Genomic DNA, 12,465 nt, shown 5'->3' with positions numbered 1-12,465 from the left:
GCACTGGCTCAACTGAAATTTCCGGCGTGAGCACCCTAGGCACTGAAAACAGTGTCTGAAGTGCACAAGTGCGTGATTTGAGACACAGCCCAAGTCTTTGTACCATGAGGAATGGCTCTTGCACCATGGCTGTGTAAACATCTTTGATTGCGCCAAGATTGGCACCACCACAGCATGCTTGCCACATTTCCATTAATAATTTGTGATTGTAATGTAAATAAATGTAGTGGGCGCGTGCCACTGCGATTGTAGAAGGTAGAAAGTCATTTGTTCAGGCCATGTGGTACAGATGTCAGATGGGTTTTGCACACAGACAGGGCGCCGGAAGGTAATGGACGCAAATGTTGGATATGGTGTATGTATGGCACATCTATCAAGGGAATATTTTAAAGGACAAAACTTGCTAACACAATAATGGTGGTAGGTTTGAGCTTGCTTGTCCAATTAAGGAAGCATGCACTACTTACACAAGAGTAATGCAATATGCTTCTTGAAATTATATTGTTTGAGATTTAAAAAAATATATATATATATTACACAAATGGACTTGGGTACAAACCTTATTGTAGTCTTGTTTATGTGCACTAATGAATGGGCAAACACACACACATGCAGTGACCATTTTCCCCAGTGGGCTATCTATTAAGACCAATACTATTATAGTGTAGTTTTGCTCTCCGAAGTCTGCTTTCAAATGCATTTAATCACGTAAGTGAATCCTATCATAGCACTTGTGTGTACATTTCACCTTTTTCTTCACATAACATTTCTCTGATTTCCCCCCAAAGAATCTTTCCACATCCCAACATGCATGTAGCATTTATTATGCAAACATGTTTCCTGTTATGACTTTGATTCAAGCCCATATCTTAGTCTAAAAAAGGCCATTGTACTTCATTGGATAAGCAAGCTCATTCAATAAGGAAGAACTGTTCGAGCTTCTTTTTCCAGTGAAGGACATTTGCCGTGCACTATTCACAAATGAGATGTAATGTCCTTGATGACATTGAACTGCTTAAGATGACGAATACGGCAGACACAAACACGTGTAGGCCAACTTACACTGACATATTTCCCAGTCTGTGTCTATGTCCAATGCTATAGTGTATTTTTTTTATTTCCAAGCCTAATGTATTCCAATCGTTGTCATGTACTTGGGGTCCAAGTACATACACAGTACATGTCAATGAATGCAATGCATTAGCAATTAAGCACTGTGGTAAGTACCAAGATTGCACGTTTAACTAAATACAGTATCATCGTTCAAACATGTGCACTTCATATTTCTCTCATAATAGTTCTGCCATTTTTACCCAAAGATTCTTTCCACACCCCAACATGTTTGTTGCATTTATTATGCACTCCAGTCTTTTGTGACTGATTCAAGCCCATATCTTATTTTCTCTCAAGACAATATTCGATAATGTGAGATTGTCAATAATATGAATATGAAATACACAAATATGCAGAATGAATGAACACGCTCTATAATGCCTCTGAAAAATAGTCATTTTCACAGATTTATAAAAACACCTTAAACAATGTTGACACATCAGTTTCCCACACATTATATCTGAAAACAGATAAACTATGGTGCAATAGGGAGCCAAGACAATGAATGAAAAGGCAAAACAAAGAATAAATAAAAACCATTCTCAGTATATACTGCAACAGTTGGTTTCAACGGAGATGTTAAATTCTCCTGAAGTACAATACTAAGGCTTACATAACAAGTAGAGCCTTGGAAACTCTTGATGTTAGCTAACGGTGGCTCTCTATGGGTGGAGTACAATATGCGGACTCCCGTCCTCCCTTGCTCACTTGCCTCCTCGTGATGACGTCACCGACAACAGCATTGTATTTCAATATCTCCCAAAAGCTCAACTCTAATGTCATTTTCTCATTTGCAAACGGGATGGTGAATGAAGAATAGTCTCCCCAAAATTGTTGTGGCTACGCTGACAGCAAGGAAACTTGATTGTTTTCTCCACGGAGGCGGGGCGTCAGCAAAAACAGCGAGGCCACAAGCACAAGTGGAGGACGGGAGTCCTGCATATTGGAATGCACCCTCTGTGTGTGTTGAGTGGGGCATAAGGCACATGACAGACAAGTGAGAGGTAAAGTCAGAACCCAACACGGCCACCAGAGGGCAGTCAACTCTTGGCCTGCTTTCGCTTCTGTATGAGTTCTGCCAGCATCTTGAAACGAATCATGCACTCCTCCTGAAAAAGACAAATGGGGGGAGAAAAGGGGGAAAACGAAACCTGGTCAGGATATATTGAATTGAATACATAAGGTTAAGAGAAGATAATAAGTCTTTCTTTGGTTTTAGTAAACGCACACCGTGTGGTGCGCACAGCGGTCAAGAGTAAACTTTATGAAAACAATGGTCGCCACACACTCAGAACTTCATGCAGTACATTTACTGAGACCAACGTTTTGGCTCTCGCCCAGTGTTGCCAGATTGGGCTGTTTCCCACCCAATTGGGCTGTTTGGGATGGCTATCTGCAGAAAAACCCACCCAAATGCCCTTTTTACCCATTTTTACCTGCAAAGTTATGAATAGAATTTAGTGCAAATTGGGCACATTGGGTTTTGTGCATCTTTTGGGCTGGAAATCACCAGTCTCATCTGGCAACCCTGCTCACGCCTTTATTAACCCATTTTAGCCTAAGCCCTTTTTGGGAAAAGGTGCCCTCTCCCTATTAAAACCTAAATATCTCAGCCTGCGAAGCACATAAAAACATGAAATAAGTTGCATTTTAAAGCTAGAACCTTCATTATGCACTAGAATGTATTCATCAATCATCATTCAATTCAGCGTATATGTCGCTCCTGGACACAATGGGTTAAGGTCATCTTAAGTTCTGAGTGTACAACGACCATTGTTTTCATAAGATAAGATAATACAAAATCAAACACCGGCTGGTTGGAAACATCAACACCATCAGTAATGACATAATTTACTGTCTCCAATATCCCCTGATGTCCTTCCTAACTCCATGGGAGTAAATAGCGTCCTGCTGGACATTCGTGCAAAACGAAAAGCAATTCATGAAAAACTTAATTCAAATGAGTAACACTGTTTATTAGTAAACTATGTATTGTATGCTACAATGCAATCTAATGCAATTTAAAAGTATTCCAACTGATATCTCTTCAGCGAGCAGACAGCGTTTTATCTTGTACTCTTCCTTGGCTTAGCAATCCAATGCAATGTAAAAGTATTCCAAGTGATGATATCTCTTCAACTTGCAGACAGCGTTTTTATCTGGCACGCTTCCTTGGCTATGTGAAACCCACCTTGGTCTTCCCGGGCACCACTTTGGCGATTCTGTCCCAGCGTTCTGTGGTGCCCCGTGGGTACTGCTGCAGTGCCATCTCCAGAAGCTTCTGCTGGTTCTGGGTCCAAACCTCCTCTGTGGCGCCAGCAGCAGCTGCACCAGCACCAGCCTTCTCCTTCTCCTTCTCCTTCTGTGGTGCCGTGGGCTGTGCTCTCCTCTCCTCTTCACTGTCCTCCTCCACCGCATTGGGGTCAAAGTCCCTCTGTCGCCTGCTCCTGCTGGGCTTATCCTCCACAGCCCCCCCACCTCCTCCTCCTCCTCCTCCACCTCCTCCTCCTCCTACTACTACTACTAATGATGCTGCTGCTGCTGCTCCTGCTCCTCCTCCTCCAGCCCCTACTGCAGCTGCTGCTGCTGCTGCTGCACCCTTCTTCGCCCTCCTCCTCAGGGTCTTCCCCTCCGCCTCCTCCCCGCCGTCTCCTGGCGAGCTCTCGATGCTCGTGACCTCCTCGGCTGCCGGGGGCTCCTCCCGCTGGGTCATCAGGGCGTCGGGTACTTTGGAGACCTTGCCAAGGCCGGCGGCACCTTTCAGATTGGACAGCTTCACCATCCCTGCAAGAGAGAGAGGCCACAGAGAGGACACGCCCATGACAAAAGTGGTGACATCCCAGTGGTCAGTATCAAAACATTCGTTTTTGGTGGTGGGCGTCCACTTCCAAAGTACTTTTTGCAGGAGGCAGACGATGGAAAGTAAGGTCTGCATACTGCCAATTGTGCTCCAAAAATGACCTTTATTTATGTAAAACAAATGTGTAATGTCCAACATGATCTCCAAAAATGCCATGCTCCTGGACACGGATGTTAAGGACACAAAATCCCTGTCCAGGAGCACGGATTTTGCCAAAATTCAATTATTTTCCGTGATGGACACACAGAAGTGCTCTCTCTATACTCCCACAGCTCTATGTTTTCACAGTCTTGTGTTTTCTCAGGATTTTTCTAATTTCAAATACCTTTTCTCAAAAAAACATTTCTTACTGACAGGTTAGGGTTAGGGATTGTTTTGGTCTGGGCACAGCTACTTTTCTTTCATTCATTATATGAATTTGATAGCCTAGCAACCAACTGGAAAAGGTATTTCTCAAAAATATGTCTTTAATGACAGGTTAAGGTTAGGGAATGTTTTGGTCAGGGCACAACTTAAATTGCTAGAGCATTATTTTGTTTAGGATTAGCATTTGGTATGTATTTTCTAATGATAGAGTTAACACATTGCTGTGGTAATAGCCTATAGAAAGCACTTCCGTGTGCCCATCACGGAAAACAATTCCGTGTCCAGGAGCGTGTCCATTTCGTGTCCTTAACATCCGTGTCCAGGAGCACGGAATTTTTGGAGATCAGGCTGGTAATGTCATATAATGTGCAATGTTTTTTTTCTCTTTTCATTCAGTCTCACCTGGCGTGGTGGTGATGTTGTCTTTAACTTGCTTGGCCTTGGCAGTCACCTATGTAGAATGGATACATTGCAGCAATTGATGTTATGTAGTTGAGCCAATATACTGTTGACATTCAATGAGATGTTCTGTAAGGTCAAAATTCCAACCTGTAATGTTGTAAAACGTGCTCCACACATAACAGGACAGGACACGTACACATAGGCGCTGGAAAGGGGGATGCAGTGGTGCATTTGCATCCCCAGTTTTGGGCTCCCTAAATGAGGCTGTCTCAACTTTTACTACAGACAAATGAGTGGATGCAGCAGTAGTAACATTGATAAGAAATAAAGAATGAGAGAAAAAAATGCACCACCACTTTCAAATGTGTTCCAGCGCCCTTGCACGTACAGGAAAATAGTGCAGCACAGAGAAAGTGATAAGACTCACAGATAACTAAAGCACATCTAGAACCACCAGTGTAGTCTACACATCATGTGTATGAGGCTGTGTGACCTTCAAATTTAACACACACACTAATGATGTGCAAACAGTTCTTGCACATTCACTTTGATGCATGCTCTATATAAAACACCACATGCACGCTCACACATGCACACACACACACAGGCATGCTCACACATGCACACACACACATACACACACACACACAGTCAGTACTTACGTCTGATATGGATCTGCCTAGCTCGTGAGCAATCTTCTCCCATCGTCCAGGAGTGCCCCCTGGAAACTTCTTCATGCACCTGCTGAGCTGGCTGATGTCATCGTCTGTCCAGTCAGGGTTCTGACAGTAAACAGAGAACATTATCTAGTTAGTCAGTTGGTGAGCTATTATAGAGAGGAAAAGTAGAACAGGGGACCTATCTATGCTACGCAAGTTATGACTTAACCCATTTTAGCCTGGAGACCCACATACGCTGCATTCCGGCTCTTGAGATTTTAGGGTTTTGTGGGTATGTTAGAGCTGAATGAACGCATTCTAATGCAAAACGAGGGTCCTAGCTTTTAAATGCAACATATGTCATGTTTGTATGTCCTTCGGAGGCTGAGATATTTAGGATTTAATAGGCAGAGGGCACCCTCTCCCAAATAAGGCTTAGGCTGAAATGGGTTCAAGCAGTTGGTGAGGAATTGTAGAGAGGAAGAGTTAGTGCAGTACACACTTTCTTTTTCTGAGATTTTTTGTCCTCTAACCAGTCGTCCATCTGGTCCTCGATGTCCTCTATGGATGTCCCTTGATCATATGGTGCTGCGAAAGACACATCTGAGGTGCTGGGCTCATAGACGGGGAACTCGATCTTGGGCTTCTTCACTTTGGTATACTTTTCCTCTGCAGATGCAAAACATAAACAAAAACAACGCTGATTCATTCATATCAATACTGTGGTGCTGCTGCTGCGCTGAATTAAGGACGGTCGGACATGACGTTTCAGTTTGAAATGTGAAAAAACAGAAATCATTTCTGCTATGCCTCATTTGTTTCTTCTTCTGTTTTGACAACAAAGAGGGATTGCCATTGATCACGGCACATAAGAAATTTGAACATCTACATTTAACCCACCAAGGCATAAACAAATTGCTATGACAACGTCGGCCAGGGAACTGTACCATGCTCAGACCACATCAGTCAAAGAATGGAAGAGGACCCCTGGTCAGTCACTACCACAACCCCTGTATCAGTTAGGAAACTTCTGATGCAAGTTCAAACTCTTGACCAAAAGTTCACTGCTCAACACTTGGTTGATAGGAAAAGATGGGATGTATCAGAATTGAGGAAGGTTTTAAAGTTTAAAGTGACCATGTACATTTCCAAATGCTTGCTTATTAGAAATGTAACTTTGGTATTTTAGCAAATAGCTGCTTTAAGCAGAGCCCCAATCACAGACTGCTTTGCTTAACAACAAAATGTTCCCTCTCCCAGAGTTACACAAGTATACCCCTGTACATGAGAAACACAGTGGTGTAACAAAGGAAAAAAACATGCACATCAGTCTCAAAAAGATTGGGCGCAGGACTATAGCAAAGTCACATGAAAATTGAAAATAAAAGTCAGCGACACCAAGCTCCCGTTTCTGTTACTTTAATGTCTGATGAAGGGCATGCTGCTCGAAACGTCACATTAAAGAAGGAGAAAACAGGAGCTTGGTGTCGCTGACTTTATTTTCCGATTTCACATGAGAGTTTTGTGAGAGCCTGCACACCTCGAAGGCTTCTTTTTCACCAGGTGCAGCTTTTCAGGGTACTTCAGTCGTCAGTTTACACAAGGAAGAGTGCAACACTGACTTAGGCCTTCATCAAAGTGGATGAAGTGGACTCTGATGAAGGCCTAAGTGCCGAAGCGTCAGCACCAAGAAAAATACAAAAAAGTGGTGAACCGTGAAGAAGCAGTGTCGCGCTCTTCCTTGTGTAAACTGACGACTGAGATTTCACACGAGAAACACTCATGGCTCACTTTGCTGGGCTTGCTGGGCCTCTTCAGCCGCCAGGGCCTCGGCTTCCTCCTTCTCCTTCAGCTTCATCTCTTTATAGTCCTCATAGTACTGTTTCGCTTCCTGAATGATAAGAGGGAGGGACTTCACGAAGAGGTACAGCCCGATGCTTAGTTTGAAAGGCAGGATATCATACCACTGGGGTTTCTCGAAAGACCTGAAGGGTGAATCAAGAGGGCGGGAATTTAGTTTTTTTTCAGTATATTGCCAGTGATCTGCACATACTGTAAGTGTCATTGACATCGACAGAATAGTGTTACCTCTCATTCTTCTCTTGACCAACTGCCTTCATTTCATCCGCCCCCTTGCTGCTGCCCTTTTTCTTTCTGTCTTTCTTCTTTTTGACCATGAATTCATCCTAAAGAGGAGCATGGCAGAATAAGTGTGTATTGATGATACATTTTTAACACGGTTCATAACGCATAATAAGTGTGTTATTTCAAACAGCACCTTTCAAAAATAGTTCACGACAGAATTACAGGTAAATACAGATACAAGCAACGCAAACTGTAGGCCTGACGTGCATCTGAAAGACTCACCATCAGATTTTGAAAATAGACCGCCCAGATGACTCCATAGTGAATTATGGTCAAGATCAGGCAGAGGATTAAGCCCAGCTCTGCATTGCTCATCTTCCTCACCCGCCAGCTGTAGTACTCGGGCTGCTTCCAGTTAGGAAGCCCGTGGACCAGGATGTCATTGTACCTGTGGACGGGAACAGAGGATGATAGCATTACTAGGGGTGTAAAGCAATACGATTCCATATCGATTTCTTAAGGCAGCGATTCGATTATTTTCGATACTTAAAAATGCCCAGGATACAATTCGATTCGATACTTCCACTTACTTTTCCATTTCTGTTATGTTATGGAGCTGGGGCATTGGGCATAGGCTAGGATTCAATTATTTTTGATACTTTGGAATTCCCCGCGATACAATACGATACAATGTGATCATCGGCTGTAGGATCAATGCATCGTCACATATCTATTATTATTTACACCCCTAGTCATTATCTTGCTTGCAATTCTGTCATGTACATGTAAAATAGGGCTGTAATGATTTTGGATCGAACCGAGAAATCGCAATACTCAGAGTCGTGATACAGTATCTTGATGTAAGAAGACAGTATTGTGATATGCCCTTTAAAAATGTTGTCATCCTTCAGTCCAGAAAACAACCATATAGTTTGATGTGATAATGCTTCCAAGCTTCAAATGAGATACATTTCAGAAACCGTGGGGTGTATCAAATCGTAAGTCAAAAATCGTGAAACGAATCGAATCGTGGGTTGAGTGTATCGTTACAGTCCTAATGTACAATGTGTTGCTGGCATTGAGGATGATTGTGTGTATAAAAGTAATGTGCATTGGCATGAGCTGACGGTGACAGATTTAGCATGTTATATGCATGTTATATTCATGCGTGTAATGATCACTCAGACAGCATTTCAGCAGTCAGTGTTTAGTTCAGCAGTCATCGCTTAGTGGTAGACAATGGCAATTACTGTGTACCTAGGCTACAGTGGCAAATTTCTCTCTCCATGATGTCACTGGCCTGGCTAGCCATGTGTAGTGTTGAGTCAGTATAGTGTTTTACTTCCAAACTGCACTGATAGCATTCAATATCACTCAACGGAATCAAGAAGACATCAATAATAGAGGGCACAACCAAATAGTTTAAACTTCAACAAAAGTGCCGACACACTGAATTGTAAACATATGCCAACTGAGTGGATTGACTTTTTTTCAGAAAAAAGGAACCACTCACCTCTGTCTCCTTTCCTCATCTTTCAAGACCTCATAAATGGCCACAAGCTGTAAACGTAACGACAATGAGACCGTTAAATAGTGCACATCGTTTTCCTACAGATACATGTTCATGAGAGGATCATAGAAACAGGGTATGAAGATTGTAATTAGGCTTTTTCCTGTTGTAGTCCCATTTTGAAGCTAAACAGGTATACGACTATCAGTTTCACTCAGAAAACAGTCACGTCGAAATAGGTACTCTAGGTGTAATTTGGTACTCTAGGTGTAATGTATGTGTACTGTCTCAGTCTAATTGTCTATGTCCACACCTAAAGTCTATGTCCATGTCTGCATGGGAAAGTAAGAAACGTAATTTCAATTCTTTGTATGACCAGCGCATGTAAAGAAATTGACAATAAAGCCTTCTTGACTTGATATGTCTATGCCACTGTATGAAACAGAGTGCATGGAAATGTTCAGGATTCAAAAGGTGCCAGACATGGTCACGTGAGGCTCATGGTGCATGTCCAAATGCCTCATCTGAGACAGAAGGAAACCATAACAGTCTGCAGGCTTACCTGTCTAAACTGGGTTTCGGCATTTTCATCTTTGTTCTTGTCTGGGTGCAGTACGAGGGACAGCCTTCGATAGGCCTTCCTGATATCAGCGGATGAAGCATCCTTTCAGAGACAGACAGACAGACAGAGATACAGACACTGAGTACAGCAGAGGAAAGACTAGTGGAAATGGGACATACAGCAGGTGAATGAATGATCAGGGGTGTCTCTCCACTGCCTCATGTCACTAGTGCCACCTAGGACTAAATAATAATACAAAATACATTTGAATACTATTAAGTCAAATAAAGGGCACACTACATCAGAGGCCTAGCTGTCGCCATGCACCAGGAGAATATGGACACAGGGTAATGTCATCCCCATGACCGGTATACCAGCCATTTGGGAGACGCATACTGGCGACTATTCAAATTCTGGTGGTTCCATTTTTCAAAGGAGGGAAGGCCAACTTTCGAAATCACGGAGATGCCATTTCGTATCAGCTTAATTCTCACACAAGTGGTCCATCAGCACCATTGGGTACTAACGCCACGTCGTATAGCGTAACACTGATGTACACGTAGCACACATGTTACATCTACTTCTGCTTGAAACCAATTACAAAAATACCGGTTGCTTGCAACGACAAGTCTTCAAAGTCAAGTGACAATCCAGCCGAAGACTTTCCAATCCTCGATGCTTGATCATCAATAGATCTTTCACTGCTAATCAGACGAGTGTTTAAAACGCAGCTGTTACAAGGTAACAAAACACACCACAGTGTAGCTACAACAAGCACACTACCGCTGAGTGGTCCTGAGACGACAGGTCATTAAAACTATCAGAGACGTACTACCATGATCCAAGTCTGAATGATGCGTAAAACGCAACTAAACAACGCGTAGATAAACAAAAGGTTCAACACGGCGTAAGCAGTTTTGATACCTGATCCACAGACAGGAATTCATAAAATGTTTGGGGTATTTCTTCTACGAGATCGAACAGCTCCAGGTCCCATGCAAGTGTGGGGATTGGTTTCCCGATAGAAAGGCAGAAAAGTAAAACACATGTTGAGACCCATGATGAGGTCATTCTTGTAGGTCTCCCTTGTAATTAAAAAAACACCGGTAAGGCCCTCCACCAACACAACTGCGATAGATCCGCCAAACAGCTGATATACAAGATCTTTACTCGGGCCTACACGCCGAGGCATACTCTTTTCCTACTGAAGTCAAACGTGGCTACCGCTTCCCTATTGCTCTTAAAGGGAACGTAGCAATATGGCTCTTGTTGGCACAGTATTTCCTCCCCCATCGTCTCTGCATCTGCATCTCACTAGTCGTCCACAGAGCGTCGCCACTTCTTTCATTTTCGCTTCTCAGAAACTACCCCGCGCCACTCACACCATTATACTGTATTCCCGATAGTCTTTGGTGGCTAATTACCATGGTCCTGGAACAAATACGGCCACCCCGTTCATCCGTAAATGAGATACAGATTGGTTTGTGTATAGCATCTCCAAAACATCACAGAAGAAAGAAGTTTCACTGCTTAAATCACATGGAAAACTGACATGACTTTGACCTGGATATTCGTCATGACTTTAATTTGACCTTAGTGTAATGCCTGCGCAGCGGACATGCGTGCCCTTTTACGCACACTCTTTATCATAGCGCACCGCAGATGTTAGTCCTTGTAACTTTTTGAAACATAATTCCGCAGATATAGTCTTTTACGCTCAATATCTATACTGTATATGTTTAAATGATTTATTTAAGTTTGGGTGTAACCTGCAGACCCGATCCAACATTCCGGACTGTGTAAGAGAGGGACAGTAACGCATAGGTCAGACAGTCGATATTCAAACCAAGGATGACATACTCTGACTAGGCCTACTCTGGTACAAGTCTGAATGATTATAGATGTCTGAATGCACATTCATGAATAGGCTATTCACTACAATAATAATCACATTTCAAACATGACCAGTGGAACACAGGATACCGCATACATCAAAATAAATCTGGCACCAATATACTAATAATATCATAATGCCATTGCGTGAAGAGCCAGCGCGCCAGATATCGAAACAAAATGCATTTTGACAAGCCAGGGACCTTGCGATAGGCTAATTAAATATTCATCTACAGTTGCTTCTATTGCCTAAATCTAACGACAGCAAGAGAGCAACTATCTTGAAGGCTATCTGTATTTCTCAACAATTTACTTTCTGGGTACCAGCAGACATTAGAACACTTTAGTGGAAATTTAAAGTCGCATTTAAAACGAGCCTATGGAGTGTATGGAGAATGACAAATAGGCCCACACCTCTGCTTAACAATAAAATAAATAAATAAATAAATAAATAAAATGGCGTAAGACGAAATATTTCACCTGTAATGATAATAATGATAATGTATATATTTTTTAAAATCTGCACAACATACCATTACACTATGAAGATAATCACTTTATTGGGCAGAGGCTGATTTGAAAACTAGATAAGTCTTGAAAGTCCAATGTGAGAATTAAATAACCTTTCAAGGCTTCTAACTGACACTTCATATTGTCCTTGCCAGACTGCAGCTGGGGTTTCGTGGCAGCAACTTAATTGACACTTTCCGCAGCACCTAACGCTTATTAAAATGCAAATATATAGCATACACAACATCGTTGCACGAGATAGTAGTCTACAAACAGACAAACTGTCATTTTCTGACTGACATAAATGTTGTTATAACCAATGCCCAACAGCTCTTGCATGGGCCTCTATATACAGACGCAGCCTATCCAAAGGGCAGGTGTTTTGTGTGGTTACCATAACAGTGAGTGGAAGCCAATAACACTCGTGATTGGTGCAAGCCTTTTAAATGTCAAGGATTATGGAATAGCAAGGTGCCAAAACGCCGAAACAAAAGTTAGTCCACTC

General features: G+C 42.5%; 1 protein-coding gene across 1 annotated transcript; it reads right to left on the bottom strand.

Moving 5' to 3' along the window:
• Nucleotides 1-918: 918 nt before the first annotated feature.
• Nucleotides 919-10,787, bottom strand: dnajc1 (DnaJ (Hsp40) homolog, subfamily C, member 1). Its single transcript, XM_063219089.1, has 11 exons — nt 10,482-10,787; nt 9,558-9,659; nt 8,999-9,045; nt 7,768-7,933; nt 7,489-7,586; nt 7,192-7,385; nt 5,903-6,069; nt 5,404-5,523; nt 4,742-4,790; nt 3,305-3,897; nt 919-2,222 (listed from the first exon to the last, which is right to left on the bottom strand). The coding sequence occupies exons 1-11, from the start codon at nt 10,626-10,628 to the stop codon at nt 2,154-2,156; spliced, it is 1,752 nt and encodes a 583-aa protein (XP_063075159.1). The 5' UTR covers nt 10,629-10,787; the 3' UTR covers nt 919-2,153.
• Between the last annotated feature and the right edge of the window lie 1,678 nt (nt 10,788-12,465).

Source organism: Engraulis encrasicolus, chromosome 16 (genome assembly GCF_034702125.1).
Source record: "Engraulis encrasicolus isolate BLACKSEA-1 chromosome 16, IST_EnEncr_1.0, whole genome shotgun sequence".
Lineage (NCBI taxonomy): Eukaryota > Metazoa > Chordata > Actinopteri > Clupeiformes > Engraulidae > Engraulis > Engraulis encrasicolus.
This window is presented reverse-complemented; position numbering and strand designations above follow the sequence as displayed.